Below are 18,365 nucleotides of genomic sequence, written 5' to 3'. Positions count from 1 at the left end.
GGTTGTCATTCAGCACACCATAGAAACTGTTAATGTTTTTTCATTTTTATCATACTATAAGTTAAGACCCAGTGTTTGGAATCACTGAATCAGATTCATTCTCATTTCAATTTTGTGTAATTTGTCTTTTTTAGCTATGTTTGAGAAATCAGCTGGTAGTTGAAGCAGGAAGAGGCGAGAGATAATCAGTGTCAAATTCAAGCAAGTCACACTCGCAGTCTAATTCTGTTAATGTTCTCATTCACCATCTCCCTGCTAATTGTCTCAGACCACATGTGAGCAACAAATGGTCTTTTTTAAATTAAAGACATACCATAAAGAAGAATGGATGGTGAAAATGTTTGGGTCTGGAACAATATCTACCAACACTACAATTTCATGGAAATGAAAAAAGAGGTTTACCTTGAACATGAGCTCTGGGTTATATCTGGCAATGCAATCTTGTAGAATTTAGCTGTCCCAATTTATTTTCAGAAATATACAACAGTTGGGGAACTTGGAAAGGCCACAGACACACTTGATGCTTTAGGGATGGTGACAGAAGAACAATCATATGGTAAGAAAGCTTCAGCAATCTAAATTGTTTTAGTAATTCTTTTCCAGATGAATTTTCTACTGACTATGATTACCTGTGTTTTTTAAACTTCATAATGTGATAGGTTTGGTAAGTAATATATTCGGGGGTGCACTGGCTGCATTGTTTAAAATATTAATTCTTGGCTCAGGGTCAATGCACTCACTTCTGAGACAGATGGTTATGGGTTCAAGTTCCACTTCATTTGAGCAGAGTAATTAACCTACGCTGACACTTTAGTGCTACAAAGTGAGTGCTATCTTGCTGTTAAACCGAAGCCCCATTTGCCAGTTCAAGTGAACATAAAAGCTCTCATGCCACTTTTTTTTCAAAGAAATAGGAAATTTTCCTCAACTAACACTGCCAAAACAGATCTATTGATCATTTGTCTCATTACTGTTTGTGGGACATTGTTCATTTGTCTACACAAGAAGTAGTGACTGTGAAGCGAGCAGTCCTCTTGTTCTGTTTCCAGCCACAGGTTACAAAACATTTGTTAGATCTTGGAACATCAAAATTGTTTCATACGCAAGTGTCTCCAGCCGACCTCCAATCCTCACCTACTTCAGAGCAAAGGCAAACACAAGTTGACAACTATAAATAGAAGTGCTAGGCTGATACAAAAACAGAATTACCTGGAAAAACTCAGCAGGTCTGGCAGCATCGGCGGAGAAGAAAAGAGTTGACGTTTCGAGTCCTCATGACCCTTCGACAGAACTTGAGTTCGAGTCCAAGAAAGAGTTGAAATATAAGCTGGTTTAAGGTGTGTGTGTGGGGGGCGGAGAGATAGAGAGACAGAGAGGTGGAGGGGGGGTTTTGTGGTTGTAGGGACAAAAAAGCAGTGATAGAAGCAGATCATCAAAAGATGTCAACGACAATAGTACAATAGAACACATAGGTGTTAAAGTTAAAGTTGGTGATATTATCTAAACGAATGTGCTAATTAAGAATGGATGGTAGGGCACTCAAGGTATAGCTCTAGTGGGTTTTTTTTATAATGGAAATAGGTGGGAAAAGGAAAATCTTTATAATTTATTGGGGAAAAAAAAGGAAGGGGGAAACAGAAAGGGGGTGGGGATGGGGGAGGGAGCTCACGTTTCCCTCCTAGTGTTTGACAAGGTGTTTACTAAAACCCGCTTTCACAGCCATATCTCCTTTCTCAGTGACTGTCTCCGTCTCCGACTTACCCCACGTGGATTTCAACTGAAATTCCACCCCTCATGTTTCGAACCCACCCAGGATTACAGGTATCTCCGGGACATAAAACGTTTCTCGGACTGCTGTTCCCGTCACATTCTGAAATCCACACTCAGTGCCATGCGCTGCCATATGAACACACTCGACCTCTCCCTCCAGCAGCACCGCCGTACCCTTTTTCAAAGCTGCGTGTGCCCCCAGTTTCATTTTATCCTTCGGCTCATCCGACGCCTCAACAAGAAACTTTTTCTCTTTCTCTCAAGTGCTAAGGAACGCAAGCTCCAACAACTCATCGACACCAACACCCATCTAGGACCCTCCACCCCTGCCTGTCCCTCCGTCCCCACCCTTTCTTCCAATCCCAACCCCAGCCGTGTATTCACTATACCCCCTGACCTTCCCCTCTCTGATGCTGAACGTTCAGTGCTCAGCAAAGGACTTAGTTTCATACCCTTACGCCCTCACCTCAATGAATTTCGGGCTCGGCATGATACTGAACTCTTCTTCCGCCGTCTTCGTCTCCGGGCTCACTTCTTTGGGCAGGAGTCCTCTCCCAGTTCAACGGATCCTTTTACCCATCTCCAATATTCTCCCTCCACCTGGACCCCTCCCTCTGGATTCTTACCTTCTCTCGATCTTTTCATTGAGAACTGTCGGCGCGACATTAGTCGTCTCAATTTCTGTGCTCCTTTCACCCATTCTAACCTGTCTCTCTCTGAACTTACTGCACTCCATTCTCTCAGGTCCAACCCTGATATTGTCATCAAACCCGCTGACAAGGGTGGTGCTGTTGTTGTCTGGCGCACTGACCTCTACCTCGCGGAGGCTGAGCGTCAACTTGCAGACACTTCCTCCTACCTCTCCCTGGACCATGACCCCACCACTGAACATCAAGCCATTGTTTCCAGGACTGTCACTGACCTCATCTCCTCTGGGGATCTCCCTCCCACAGCATCCAACCTGATAGTCGCCCAACCTCGGACGGCCTGCTTCTATCTCCTACCCAAAATCCACAAACAGAACTGCCCCGGTAGACCGATCATCTCAGCTTGGTCCTGCCCCACAGAACTCATTTCTCGTTATCTTGACTCCCTTCTCTCTCCCCTTGTCCAGTCCCTTCCCACCTACATCCGTGATTCCTCTGACACCTTATGTCACATCAACAATTTCCAGTTCCCTGGCCCCTACCGCTTCCTCTTCACCATGGACGTCCAATCCCTCTACACCTCCATCCCCCACCAGGATGGTCTGAGGGCCCTTAGCTTCTTCCTCGAACAGAGGCCCGAACAATCCCCATCCACCACTACTCTCCTCCGTCTGGCTGAACTGTTCTCATGCTGAACAATTTCTCCTTCAACTCCTCTCACTTCCTCCAAATAAAAGGTGTGGCTATGGGTACCTGCATGGGCCCCAGCTATGCCTGTCTCTTTATGGGGTATGTGGAACATTCCTTGTTGCAGTCCTACTCCGGCCCCCTTCCACAACTCTTTCTCCGGTACATCGATGATTACTTCGGTGCCGCTTCATGCTCTCGTCGGGACTTGGAAAAATTTATTAATTTTGCTTCCAATCTCCACCCCTCCATCATTTTCACGTGGTCCATCTCTGACACTTCCCTTCCCTTCCTTGATCTCTCTGTCTCAATCTCTGGTGATAGACTGTCCACCAATATCCATTACAAACCCACCGACTCCCACAGCTATCTCGACTACAGCTCCTCACACCCCGCTTCCTGTAAGGACTCCATCCCATTCTCTCGGTTCCTTCGCCTCCGTCGCATCTGTTCTGATGATGCTACATTCAAAAACAGTTCCTCTGACATGTCCTCCTTCTTCCTTAACTGAGGTTTTCCACCCACGGTCGTTGACAGGGCCCTCAACCGTGTCCGGCCCATCTCCCGCGCATCCGCCCTCACGCCTTCTCCTCCCTCCCAGAAACATGATAGGGTCCCCCTTGTCCTCACTTATCACCCCACCAGCCTCCACATTCAAAGGATCATCCTCCGCCATTTCCGCCAACTCCAGCATGATGCCACCACCAAACACATCTTCCCTTCACCCCCCTTATCGGCATTCCGTAGGGATCGCTCCCTCCGGGACACCCTGGTCCACTCCTCCATCACCCCCTACTCCTCAACCCCCTCCTATGGCACCACCCCATGCCCACGCAAAAGATGCAACACCTGCCCCTTCACTTCCTCTCTCCTCACCGTCCAAGGGTCCAAACACTCCTTTCAAGTGAAGCAGCATTTCACTTGCATTTCCCCCAACTTAGTCTACTGCATTCGTTGCTCCCAATGTGGTCTCCTCTACATTGGAGAGACCAAACGTAAACTGGGCGACCGCTTTGCAGGACACCTGCGGTCTGTCCGCAAGAATGACCCAAACCTCCCTGTCGCTTGCCATTTTAACACTCCACCCTGCTGTCTTGCCCACATGTCTGTCCTTGGCTTGCTGCATTGTTCCAGTGAAGCCCAACGCAAACTGGAGGAACAACACCTCATCTTCCGACTAGGGACTTTACAGCCTTCCGGACTGAATATTGAATTCAACAACTTTAGGTCATGAGCTCCCTCCCCCATCCCCACCCCCTTTCTGTTTCCCCCTTCCTTTTTTTTCCAATAAATTATAAAGATTTTCCTTTTCCCACCTATTTCCATTATATAAAAAAAAAACCCCACTAGAGCTATACCTTGAGTGCCTACCATCCATTCTTAATTAGCACATTCGTTTAGATAATATCACCAACTTTAACTTTAACACCTATGTGTTCTATTGTACTATTGTCGTTGACATCTTTTGATGATCTGCTTCTATCACTGCTTGTTTGTCCCTACAACCACACCCCCCCACTCTACCTCTCTGTCTCTCTATCTCTCCGCCCCCCACACACACACCTTAAACCAGCTTATATTTCAACTCTTTCTTGGACTCGAACTCAAGTTCTGTCGAAGGGTCATGAGGACTCGAAACGTCAACTCTTTTCTTCTCCGCCGATGCTGCCAGACCTGCTGAGTTTTTCCAGGTAATTCTGTTTTTGTTTTGGATTTCCAGCATCCGCAGTTTTTTTGTTTTTATCTCAGTGCTAGGCTGATTCTATTCGGATTGAGCTAGTCAACAATTCCCTGCACTTAAGTTGAACTTCTGCACCACCCTGTTTTGCTGTAGGCATGTTTCCTTGTGTTGGCTCTGCTTTGCAGTGGATTTAGCTGCAATCTCCAGAGAGATCTTTTCCTGAGGAGGGTACAGAGAATATATGGAATAGAGGAAATAATGTACTTTTGCACCTGAAGTCATTAAATTCTAAGAATACCATTTTTTGCTTCATATGTCATCAAAGATCAAGAATCCACTTTGACTAGTCCTGTACCAGTGTTTTTCTTTCTCTCCTTCCCATCCCTGAAAGTGACAGATTGTATGGCTTTATGGGTTCTGTGGGTGTTGGGTACCTTCTGTTACCTCATACTTTTCATGTGTGAGCTAAATCAAGTGAGTACTGACAGGTAATTCTAACTCGAAGCCTCTCTGTGCCCTCACTTGACTTCATTACAACTGTACATGTAGATAAGGAGGATCAACCTTTGTTGTTTGCCCCTGGGCAAGATGGGGGAGGATGATGGGTTTATATGTTGAGGCTAATTGTGAATCTTTATTGCCATCCTGGCTGAATTACAGTAACTTTGTACTAACTCTTATTCGAGGTTGCAACCTTCCTGTTTTTGTGTGACTCAGTTCCACATTACTTATTAGGCAGAAATTTCCATGGAGTCTACTCAAGTTCCTGTTGTAACTTTGGCAAAAACCTTGAGAAACAATGGTAAATCGTGGCAGAGAGGGGAACCCCTGTGGAAATGCCATCTTGGTTTCTTTAGCAACTGAGTAATTTTGGAAGTTGTCTCAAATCATTTTTAATTGAACCATTTTAAGACAGTATTTTGGGACTGTGGAATTGATTTTTTTTTATTTTGGGCATGCAGGATCATTGTCGAGCAACCCTGGACCAACTAATGTATGTGCCCAAAGCAGACTGATGCTTTCATTGCTGTGCTCCAATAATTATAGAACCGTAGAATAGTACAGAAGGGAGTCATTTGGCCCATCAAGTATGTGCCTTCTCATTTGAAGAGAAATCCAGTTTGTCTCTCTCCCAAGCGTTCCTCATATCTCTGCAGCTGTTTTCTTCAAGTATTTATCCAATTCCCTTTTTAAAGCCATTATTGAATCTTTAGCCACCTGCACCCTGTTAGGCAGTGCATTCAAAATCTTCACCACAAGTTAAAAAAAATTGCTCCTCGTCACCTCTGGTTCTTTTGCCAATTACTGTAGACCTGTGCCATCCGGTTATTGACTCTTCAGCCATTGGAAACAGCTACTCTATTCACTCTACATAAACTCTTCACGATTTTAAACACCTCTATTAAATCTCCCCTTTGGCTTATCTACTTGAAGGACAACAGCCTCGGCTTTCCAGTTTATCTACCACAACTAATCCCTCATCCTAGGGCTGAACATTATCATAATTTCCTGGCTTTTGTACTCACTCTCTCAGAAGCCCAGGATACCAATTGCTTTGCCTGTCCTGCCACCTTCAGAGTTCTGTGCACAAGCATCCTCAGGCTTGTCTTTTTGCAACCCTTTAAAATGTTACCATTTAGTACGTATTGTCTTCGTCGTTCTTGCCAAAATGTATCACTTAGTACTTTGCTACGTTGGATTTCATCTGTCATGTGTCAACCCATTCCACCAGCTTTTCTATGTCTTCATGAAGTCTACGAAAGGATTTCTGAGTGCCAACTGTGGCTTAGCCAAAACTTTCCCAATGGAATTTTCTCTAGGCTCACAGCAGTCCTCCTTGCTCTTTCAATGTGAAATTTATGCTATTGTGCCAAGTAGAACAGAGCCTTATCTACCCAGATTCATTTCAACTAAATAACAAGAAAGATAAAAGGTGACTAATCGCATCAGTAAAGTGAGATTCCAACCCAGAGACGAGAGCACAGTATGCTAATCCATTACAACCTACTAAAGATTTAGTGGGTGGGTGGGTGGGGGGGTGGGTGGAATGGCAAGAGATAAGAGAAAAGAAAGGAAGGTTTTTATATATGTTGGAATACAGCATCCAAGGATCATTTGTATTATTCAAAGCATCTTGCAACAGTGATACCATCTTGACTATTTTGAATCAAAACAGTCTTTGAAATAATACTTTTCCCCTCCCTTTTGGCATGAATGCAAGAGCTTGAGTGTTTTATTTTGCTATTAACTAGATCACATAACAAAGGATGATCTGGAAAGTGCTCTGAAGAAATTTGCTGGAAACATTATGCAGACTCCTCCATTGTAAGTTAATACTTATGCGTTTTTGGCAATATGAAACTGATGGGGGCAATTGCTATGGATATTTTGCGTTGCTGAACCAGCAGATCCACTTGCTACTTTGATAAATTAAAGAAACGTTTACATAAGAAACAGTCTTTAATTGTTCAACTTATAATGAAGTTAAATCCCCTGCTTCAGTCAGAATCATAGGTCTGAATTTTAACCTCTCCCCAGTGGTGGGAAAGGTGGGAGTGGGTGCTGCTAAAATAGCAGGGAGCCATGTCAGGCTGGCTCCCTGATGACTTCACCAACAGGGAGGTTTCCCAGTGGCTGATATGTGCAATGGCTACCTGCTTCACGGAGGCAGCAGACAAATCACATGATTAAGGCCTACGTGGGGCCATTACGTAGGGCTGCCAGCATTTGTTAATGGCTGAGTGGCTTCCTGCTGCATGGGCAGGCCATCAGCTCATAGAAGTGGCCGCCCCTGCAGCAGCCTGGGGGGGTGGTGATATACCAATTAAGAGACCATCTCCAGTAAAATCATCGAGCTAGTCCAGCTGCCTGAAGTGCGGGCTCAAGACCCTCATTTGGTCTTACATCAGGGCCCCAAATCATAGAATGGCCTCGTTCTATGCTATAACCTTTTGGCCAGTCGTATCCTTGCCTCATCTCTGGACGAGTAGCTCAGCTAGCTCCATTCCCCTGCCCTTTCCCTGTAGCCCTGCAAATCTTTTCTCTTCTGTTGCTTATCCATTCCAGTTTAGAAAGCCATGTTTGTATTTGCCACCACACATGATCAGTTCATTTCCAGATCATAAACAATCATAAAAGCATAACTAGAGTTCACCCAGCAATCCAATAGGGAATTCAGAAGAAAGTTCTTTGCACAAAGAGTGGCAAGAATGTGGAACTCGCTACCAGAGGGAATGGTTGAAGCGAATTGTATAGATGTATTTAACAGAAACCTAGACAAGCGTCTAAGGGAATAGAATAGAGGGTTATGGTGATAGATGTAGATGAAAAAAGACGGGAGGAAGCTCGAGTGGAGCGTAAACACCAGCATGGGCTGGTTGGGCCAAATGGCCTGTTTCATACTATATATCGAATGGAGACTTAAAAGAAAAAGATATTTCCTCATGCCACCTCTCGTTCTTTTGCCAATCACCTTAAATTAGTGACTGCTGATTTTGCAACAATTCCGCCAAGGGGAGCAGTTTCCTTATCTACTTGAGACCCATCAGGAACACCTCTATCAAATCTCGTCTCAAGCTACTCTCAGGCAAACAACTCCTCCAGTCCGTCCATGTAATTGAAGACCCTTACTCTTCAAACAATTCTCGTAAATCTAATCTGTATCTTCTCTAAAGCCTTCACATTCTTCCTAAATTGTGGTGCTCAGAATTGGATGCGATAAATACTCCAGTTGAGGCTAAACCAGTCTTTTATAAAGGTTCATCATAACTCCCTTGCTTTCATACTCTAAAAGTTTCTGTTTATAAAGCCCTCAATCCTGTGTGCCTTTTTAGTCACTTTCTCAACCTGCCCTGCCACCTTCAATGATTTGTGCACGTGAACCCTAAGATCCACCTGCTCACGAACTCCCTTTAGAATTGTACCCTATATTTTATATTGCCTTTCTGTTCTCTCTGCCAAAATGTGTCATTTCTCATTTCTTGAATTTTAATCTGCAAGGTGTCCATCCAAACCACCACCCATCTGACTACGTCTTCTTGAAGTCTCCATCTACCTCAGTTCACAATACAATATTTGCAAGTTTGATGTAATCTGAAAGTTCTAAAATTGTGTCCTGTATACCCAAGTCTAGGTCATTAATATATATCAAGAAAAGCAGTGTTCCTAGTACTGACCGTGGGATCAGCGTACTTGTATACTCTCCTCCGATCTGAAAAGCAAATGTTTCCTGTTGCTCAGCCAACATTGTATCCACACCGCCACTATCCCTTTCATTCCATGGGCTTCAGCTTTGCTGGCAAGCCTGTTAAGTGACACTTTATTAAACACCTTTTAGAAGTCCATGTACACCACGTCACCCGCATTACCCTAACCAACCCTTTCTGTTACCTCTGTTGATGACCTATAGAGTATACCCAGCTGTGTAATGGTACTTCTATTATTTCTTAACTCAAACCAAATAGATTTGGTACTTGACCCCTCCAGGGAATCCATCCTCTCTCTACAGCACTGTAACATTCTTTATCAATGCTGCCACCCGACCTCCTTCCTTTCCTTCCTCTGGCCAACTTTAGTGAGGAGAATTAGGAAAAACATGCTTGTTCCTTACTTTTCCCCACAAATAGTATGTGCACCATTAGGATTATTTTGGAATGCTCAATTATTAGCACATCACAAAGTTTAAGTGATTAGATTATATTTATTAATTTTTCAGCCTGGACATCACACATCAACAGCATTGATCCTATTGACTGATGTCTGACATGAAACCCATGGCTGATACAAAAAAGGTCAAAACATAATATTGTTACCACAAACTCCCACAACATAATTTTTCTTTTGAAAAGCTGATGCATAAAATCGTTACAAGGTAGCTATTTTCTCTTGGAACTATATGCAACCGCTTGAACTTCTGTCATATTATTGCTGGCTTGTAATCACTCCTGAATGACCATTATTCTTCAACAAAATGCGAAGGCTATGAACCCTGGCAATATTCTGGCAATAGTATTAAAGACTTGTGCTCCAGAACTTGCCACGCCCCTAGCCAAGCTGTTCCAGTACAGCTACAACATGGCATCTACCCGGCTATGTGGAAAATTGCACAGGTATGCCCTATACACAAAAAGCAGGACAAATCCAACCCCCCAGCCAATTACCACCCCATCAGTCCATTCTCGATCATTAGTAAAGTAATGGAAGGGGTCATCAATAGTGTTATCAAGCAGCACTTGCATAGCAATAACCTGCTCACTGACACCCAGTTTGGGTTCCGCCAGGGCCATTCAGCCCCTGACCTCAATGCAGCCTTGGTTCAAACCAAGCTGAACTCCAGAGATAACGTGAGAGTGACTGCCCTTGACATCAAGACCGAGTGTGGCATCAAGGAGCCTCAGCAAAACTGAAATCATTGAGAATCAGATGGAAAACTCTCAGCTGGTTGGAGTCTCCCTAGCACAACGGAAGATGGTTGTGGTTGTTGGAGGTCAGTCATCTCAGCTCCAGGACATCACTGCAGGAGTTCCTCAGGATCATGCCCTCGGCCCAACCATCTTCAGCTACTTCATCAATGACTTTCCTTCCATCATAAGGTCAGAAGTAGGGATGTTCACTGATGATTGCACAATGTTCAGCACCATTTGCGACTCCTCAGATACTGAAGCAGTCCGTGTCCAAATGCAGCAAGACCTGGACAATATCCAGGCTTGGGCTGACAAGTGGCAAGTAACATTAGTGCCACACAAGGGTCAGGCAATGACCATCTCCAACAAGAGAGAATCCTACCATCGTTCTTTGATGCTCAATGGCATTACCATCACTGAATCCCCCACTATCAACATCCTGGAGGTTACCATTGACCAAAAACTGAACTGGACTAGTCATATAAATACTGTGGCTACAAGAGGCTAGAATCGTGTGCGGAGTAACTCACCTCCTGACTTCCCAAAGCCTTCCACCATCTACAAGGCACAAATCAGGAGTGTGATGGAATACTCCGTACTTGCCTGAATGAGTGCAGCTCCCACAACACTCAAGAAGCTTGACACCGTCCAGGACAAAGCAGCCCGCTTGATTGGCACCACATCCACAAACATTCACTTCCTCCACCACTGATGCACAGTAGCAGCAGTGTGTACCATCAACAAGATGTACTGCAGGAATTCACCAAGGCTCCTTCAACACCAGCTTCCAAACTCATGACCACTGCCATCTGGAAAGGCAAGGGTGGTTGATAGATGTGGAACACCACCACCTGGAAGTTCCCCTCCAAATAACTGACCATCCTAACTTGTTGGGTCAAAATCCTGGAATTCCCTTCATAATGGCACCATGTGTCTACTTACACCACATGGACTGCAGCCGTTCAAGAAGGCAGCTCACCACTAGGGCAACTAGGGATGGGCAATGAATGCTGGCTCAGCCAGCGAAGCCCACATCCAGTGAATGAATTTTTTAAAAAAAACATAATTTGTGCTAGCTACCAAGTTCTGTAACTTATTTTAAAAAGCTTTTTTCCTCAAATAAGATTAATTAATCTTGCATCATTGGTCATTCTTTGTGTATCTCTAAGTTACAAAGCTAAAAGCTGTAATTTAGGCTCTGGATTTTGTAATTGGTATTTGAAATTCTTTAACTAAATTACAACTTTTGCAAATCCAGATTATTTATACCTAAAGTTTCTTCCACAGATATCTGATATTCATTAAGCAACTGCTATGCAACTGTGGCTTTGTCTTATACCAATTGTATTTAGTTTGACTAAAATAATGTTTCTTTCAAAAAGCAGACTTTCTGCATTTAATTAGCCTACGTTGAAAAAATGTATAAAGGTAAATGTTCAATCACCTTTTTAAAAGTACTTCCTAATTACTTCAGGAAGCTTGCACTTAATCATGATTGGAAATCCACAGGTAGAGTCCTGCTTGGACAGTGTCTCAAAGCTGTGCTTCAGAGACTGATTGTCTGGCTGCTGGCTGCATGTCAGTTCTCTTGGCAGTAGAAGCAAGGAAGCTGATGGATGTAACTTGCTGTGAAAGTTGCAGGGTTTTTTTAATATACGTTTCTTTTTAACAACTGGCTGTTAATGAACTTTTTTTACAACCTATTGGAATCACAAGGGTACCTTTACATTTGGCCTTTTTTATTACATGAAAATGTTGTTTAATAATTGTTTTAAAATTCTTGCTTTCAGATATTCTGCTTTGAAGCAAAATGGGCAACGGCTTTCCTGTTTGATGAAGAAAGGAAAAGCTGTAGAAGCTAAACCTGCCAGGCCTGTTGTGGTTTTCAGTCTTTCTGTACAGGATTACAATCCTCCTCTCTTTACTTTAAGTAAGCAAAGTCACTCGTTCTGTTACTTCAAGGAGATGCATTACAAGCTCAGTACTTAGTTCATTATTAAAAAGAAAATTTCACTTATCAACCTGGGTGGAGATAAAGAGAAGAGGTGAATTCAGTTAAACGTAGAAATTGTAGCTGCTGGTTTATTCGCCTTCAAGAATTGGAAGGCAGCAGGAATTGTACCTTTTTTCAGAAATGTAGTAAGTGCAATGGCAGTGAGATTCAAATTTGCATATTATTAGTAGGAACATAAATTTGTAAATGCCGTGGCAGTAGAGACCAGCTGCTTTTTTGTTTCTTAACTGCTTGCTACACTTGCAGATTTTGTGACTTCTGCAAATTTTGAAATTGTGCCCTGTACTCCCCAAGTCCAAGTTATCAATACATATCAGAACCTGCAGTGGTCCTAGTATTAAACCTCAGGTGCTATTGTATATCTTCTGTCAGTCTGAAAAACAGCCATTCACCACAAATTTCTGTTTTCTATCCATTCATCAACTTTGAATCCACGTTGCTTCTGTCCATTTTATCTCATAGTATTTGATTTTGTTAACAAGCCTAATATGTTACTTTATCAAATGCCTTTGGACGCCTGCATATACATCAGCTGCACCCCTCTCATTCACCTTCTATTACCTTATCAAAAAATACTCAAATTAAGTTGGTCAAACACAATTAGCCCTTAATATATCCACTCTGGCTCTCCTTTATTAGTCCATATTTGTTCAAGTTGTTGTTGTTCTACCAGATAATTGTTTCTATGTTTCCCACCACTGAGATTAAATTGATGGCCCTGGAATTGCTATGTTTATCTTTCTCTTTTTCTTTCAACAAGGGGCTAACATTTTCAATCATCCAATTCTTTGGTACCATTCCTGTCTCTAAGGTGGATTGGAAGATCATGGCCAGCACCTCTGCAATTTCTACTCTTGATTCCCTTAGCAACTTAGAGGATGTATCCTATCTGGAGCAAGTGACTTGACCATTTTAAGCACTACCAACCTTTTTATATTCTTCCCCAGTACCCCACAAACCTTCCAGTTTACCATTGCCATGGCAAAGACTTCTTTCTTGGTAAACACTGATTCAAGGTATTTATTTAGTACCTCAGCTATTCATTCTGCACGACCAATGGTTCTCCAGTATGGTCCCTACTTGGCCTCACAGGTCATCTAGCAACCGTTAGTGTTAATATGTCCTGTGAAGACTTTTGGATTCCCTTTACGTTAGGTGCCAATCTTTTCCTGTACCTTCTCTTTACCTCTCTTTTCTCTCTTCACTACTGCGTACTTTATATTCAGCATGATCTCCCCTTGTATTATCAAGGTGACATTTGTCACACCCCCTTCTGCTTCATCCTACTCTCCAACTCCTTCATCCACAGAACCCTGGCTTTGGCTGCCCTCTCTTTTCCCCTTGTAAGCATCTACTGGAACTGTCTCCTCTGTAAGGGCCACCCATTATTTCATTACATTGCTGCCTGCCAGTTTTTGACTCCAGTTTACCTAGGCCAGATCCCCCCCTCAATCTACTGAAATGAATCCTCCTCCAATTATTTATTTTATTTTACTGGTCCTTGTCCTTCTCCATAACTAATCTAAACCTTACGATACTATGATCACTAGTCTAGAGATGCTTTCCAACTGTGACCTTCTCCATTTGATCTATTTCATTCCCCAGGGCTGGATCCATCAATGTCTCCTTCTTCATTGGCCTGGAAACATACTAATTAAGGAAATTCCTCTGAACAAACTTCAAAAATTCTTCCCCTTCTCTGCCCTTAACATAATCACTATCCCATTCAATATAGGGGCAGTTGAAGTCTTCAATTATCATAACCCTATCATTCTTTCACCTCTTAAGATTTCTTTGCATATCTGCTCCTCTAACTCCTTCCACTCTTTTGCTTATAAAATGCATCAAAGATAAAAACTCCTTTTATTGTTTCTGAATTCCAACTAAATAGATTGCCTTTGATCTCTTGATTTTCTTTGCCTTTTCAGTAGTGTAATATTTTTCCTAATCAGAACTGCTACCCCTTCTTTTTCCTACCCTTTGTTTCCTGATTACCTTGTGCCTGGAAAACTAAGCATTAAATGCTCCCCTTTTTTGAGCCAAGCCTCAGTCATTGACACTACATCCTATTCCTTTCCAATGCACCTGCAGCTCAACCTTATTCGCCACACTCTGTGCATTTACATATCTGCACTCCATACCTAACTTGGATCTCTTTTGGTATTTTGTGTGATTGCACTGAATTTTGTATTTTTTTTCTGTCATTCATGGTATGTGGCTTCGCTGGCTAGGCCAGCATTTATTGCCCACCCCTAATTGCCCTTGAGAGGTGGTGGTGAGCTGCCTTCTTGAGCAGCTGCAGTCCACATGGTGCTGTTAGGGAGGGAGCTCCAGGACTTCGACCTTGAAGGAACGGCGATATGGCTGCAGGTCAGGATGGTGAGTGGCTTGGAGGGGAATTTCCTTGACTATCAAATCCCCAATTACTACTACACATATATACTTTGCTATATTCCCCTGTGGAGTTGGCTTGCCTCATGGTACTCGATGTAGGACTGCACCCTGTTGGATTCTAGAAAGCCAGTTGGTGAAGGACTGAGCTGGAGCCAATCTTTAAACTATTTTATAAGCATTTATTTACAGAGCTACACATTACAAGCATGCAGATCCTAACTCAACAACCACTGGTTCATTCAGTGTCTATTTATAGTGGCACAAATGAATTTCTAGTTAATGCCACCATTTGCACACAATTAAAACAAAATATGCAGTTAACACACCTGCAATATGTTGCCACTCCCATTGCTATTCAGTGCTGAATATTGGTTTGAGTACCATAATCCCAGAGGATTCCTGTACTGCCTACCTCTTCATAAACCCTTCTGCATGGCCACCCACTTGCCTCTCTGAATTCTATCTGATTGTGGGATGATTCTCCTCCTGGAATCCATGACACAAGAGAAACTCAGCCACCCATATGCCCATATAGTGAATCCAGTTATCTCTCAAGCTCAGAAACCCTCAGCGTGAGTTTAGGTAACTGAAAGTACTTGATGCAGATAAAGCCCTCTGGGGCACAGGAAGCAACTTAAAGTTCCCGCGTAGTGCACAATTACAGGCTACCACTTGTGGGTGTCTCTCCATTCTCGTTAAAACTGGAAACAAAATATAAGATTTATATAATTACTGTTAGCTAGATTTAAACTACGCTGCTCTTTTTCTAGTCACTCTTCAAAGTAAAATACTCAATGACCAAATTATTTGCTGAAGTTTAGCGAAAACCGCTGAGATACCAAACACACACACTCTTCTAAGTATTATGTACCAAGATATGTAACCTTGATAGTTAGCTTAGAATCCTATGACTGCAGCTTAATTTCTTTTGAATTGCCTATGAGAAACCATCTACCTCCCCTCCCCGAATTCCTGCACCAAATCATCAAATTTTCAGCACCACTCAATTTACAATGCTGCCAGCTCTGTAAACAAGCTTTATGCCAAGAAGATTGAGGAAAAGAAAACTCAAAATCTGGGCTTTTCAACTGTGAAAGCAAGTGACTGAAAGATGATCTTATAGAGGTTTATAAATGGTAGAAAAGTATCCCCAGAATACTCATTCAATCTAAATCTTGATGGGACAAGTTCAAAATACGAAAGGAGAAATTCAGGAAACTGTTTTTGCACGGTAAGCAAATACACATGGTTTTCGAGTAGAGTGGTCGAGGCAAAAACCCTGAAGATGTGAGACATAGATGCTGTGACAGGAGAATTTGGTCATCTTTGTTCCTGATGTTGTAGAATGGCCTTGCTCATTGTACCTAGATGAATTCTAGGAATATATTTTGCTAAGCTGCTGAAGTGGATCCATATTTGTCCTTCTGTACATTGTGCATTGACTAAATAAAAAAACACAAACTCTGGCTTGTAAAATGGTGCTAAAAGAAGGAAAAGGACTGCTTACCTTTTATGCTCCAAATTAGCTGGTTAAAGTGCTGTTTTTTTTTGCAGATGTTGAATGTGGAGGTGGCTTTTATGTCCGCAGTTTGGTTAATGACCTTGGCAAAGGTAGGAACCAGTAAGCATCTTCTTTCGCTGCAACATGCTGGAAATCTGCAAAGATTAGTTGTTTTAACAGTTTTTCCCCCCTGTTGGAGCAATATCCATGAAATGCCATGTCATACTTTAATGCAACTATTTTATTTTTAAGAGCTTTCTTCATGTGCCCATGTGAAGGAGTTGATCAGAACCAAACAGGGTCCTTTCACATTGGATGAACATGCACTTCAAGAGGAGAATTGGACAATAGATGAAATAGTAAAAGCCGTAGAGTCCTGCACGCAATTAGTTTCATCTGAAGCAGCATGTAAGAAATTGAAGACAAACTCTCAGGAAATCACTGAACAAGTAGAAGAAGCTGATTGATGTTCAGATGCATTTCTTCATGAAAAAACAAAATAAAGAATACAATGTAATCTGAATTATTCTGCTGTTCTCTTCACATTCTGAAAGTTGAACAAGTCTGAATAACAGCACTTTGAAAGTTCACTTTGAAAATGCCGAACTGTTAAGCCTTTGTGTTGCACAATTAATCTGTAATCCAGCTTCACAATCTCAAAGCTGTTGCTCCTCAGATGGACTTTGTCATCAAGGGAGATTCAGTCAACATCTATGAGACTTTGCTCTGTTGAAATGTTAATGTTACATAATTTTCCCTTTATGCAAGATATGAATAACTCTTGAATAATTAGGCAACTTCTGTTACTGTTGTTGAAGCTGTATGTTTGATGATTAATCATTTTTTCATTGACGTGAATCGGTCATTTATAACCCTGGATGTGAATATTTTGGTATCAGATCGTAAAGAACCTTTTCCTTAAGCATGCAGTGTATCTTGTAATATCCTCCTCCTCATGAACAATGATGGCCTAGTTGATTTACAAATGACCCCTTCACTCCCTTAGACAATTCATTCCTACACCATATATATTTTGTATAAAATGTCTGTTACATCCAGCCAATCAACTTCTATTACAGATACAAAACAACATTTGTTAAAAAGGCAATTGGTCACTGTCCTTAAGTCTGAAATATACAAGCCATTACAGCTACCCTGCAACAACAGTTTGAATAACTGCAATTATCTGGATTTACTTCAAGAGTTTTAGCCTTAAAAGGACAGGCTAAGTTAGCAGCTCAACATCACAACATGCTCTTGCCCCGAGTCTGCTTTTTTGAGTAATGCTATGGAAGGTCCTTCAGTTACTCAAAATATTGAATGCCTGTGTGATTTTTCTGATGTTTTGGAGAATCTCCCAGAAAAGGTTTCAAGTCCTTGCATGGATAACTTTGCAGTTCAGTCTGGCCACTCATATTCAAAATGAATAGAAATAAAGCCAGTCCTGATACAGAGCAGCAACTTAGCCAAACTAGGTTTCTTGCAAGCTTATAAATATCCTCATAGAATCATCATAAAAGAATTACTATTTCAGAACAGTAACTAAAAACTCTTGAGCAATCCTAGCAGATGTCAGCTGATGAGTTTAAACATTTATTATAAGTTATTGTAGAAGGTCTTGGATATCAACCCAATTTCTACAGTAATATACATGCCATTTGTTAACAAAATGGATTTAGTGCAATATTTCTCCATTGAAGATGTGGGACTTCAGGGATCCAAGTTGCAAATGTGTTTTTTTTTAAAAGAAAATTGCTTCAAAGGTTTGAAGAAATTAAAGAAATGTTTTAAAATTTCTCAGAGACTTACTGTTTGTTTGGATATTGGAGCATTTTGCATGTCACATCTTGGGTGTTGAAATATGTTAAATCAGTGTTGTCCAAAAATAGAAAAGCATGTGATAAATTATCTCCAAATACTGAAGTGTTCCAAATGGGTTTCAAGTGATCAGACTTAAGGTGCCTTTTAATGGATGTGTTAAAAAGACTTTTGGTGGAGTAGTCCAGGTACAATGTATCAAATCTTAGGGAACGAGGCTGCGCCAAATTTTGGGTTTTCCTGGATTTTGGAAAATAAAATTGCAAGCCTGTCCTAGGCCAAATGCAAGGATAAAGACATAAGGCCAATTTGTTTGGGCTGATTTAAGAAGCACTTTGTTGTTCTACAATAGCTCAGCGTATCTAGATGTCTGTCACGAGAAGTTCAGCAACATGTTTGGCATATATTTACCTCCCAACGTAACATCATGATGTAGCCGATGAACCAAGGA

At 42.0% G+C, this 18,365-nt stretch overlaps 1 protein-coding gene across 2 annotated transcripts in view; it reads left to right on the top strand.

The window, feature by feature from the left end:
* Positions 1-17,892, top strand: part of trub1 (TruB pseudouridine (psi) synthase family member 1) — a 59,710-nt gene extending 41,818 nt beyond the window's left edge. For both annotated transcript variants that reach the window (XM_041210528.1, XM_041210527.1), the window contains 5 exons: positions 475-556; positions 7,038-7,110; positions 11,978-12,117; positions 16,150-16,206; positions 16,349-17,892. In XM_041210528.1, the coding sequence (XP_041066462.1) occupies positions 475-556; positions 7,038-7,110; positions 11,978-12,117; positions 16,150-16,206; positions 16,349-16,563 (567 nt within the window). In that variant the 3' untranslated portion in view covers positions 16,564-17,892. The remainder of the gene's footprint in view (positions 1-474; positions 557-7,037; positions 7,111-11,977; positions 12,118-16,149; positions 16,207-16,348) is intronic.
* Positions 17,893-18,365: the final 473 nt, after the last annotated feature.

This window comes from Carcharodon carcharias, chromosome 17 (assembly GCF_017639515.1).
Source record: "Carcharodon carcharias isolate sCarCar2 chromosome 17, sCarCar2.pri, whole genome shotgun sequence".
NCBI lineage: Eukaryota > Metazoa > Chordata > Chondrichthyes > Lamniformes > Lamnidae > Carcharodon > Carcharodon carcharias.
This window is presented reverse-complemented; position numbering and strand designations above follow the sequence as displayed.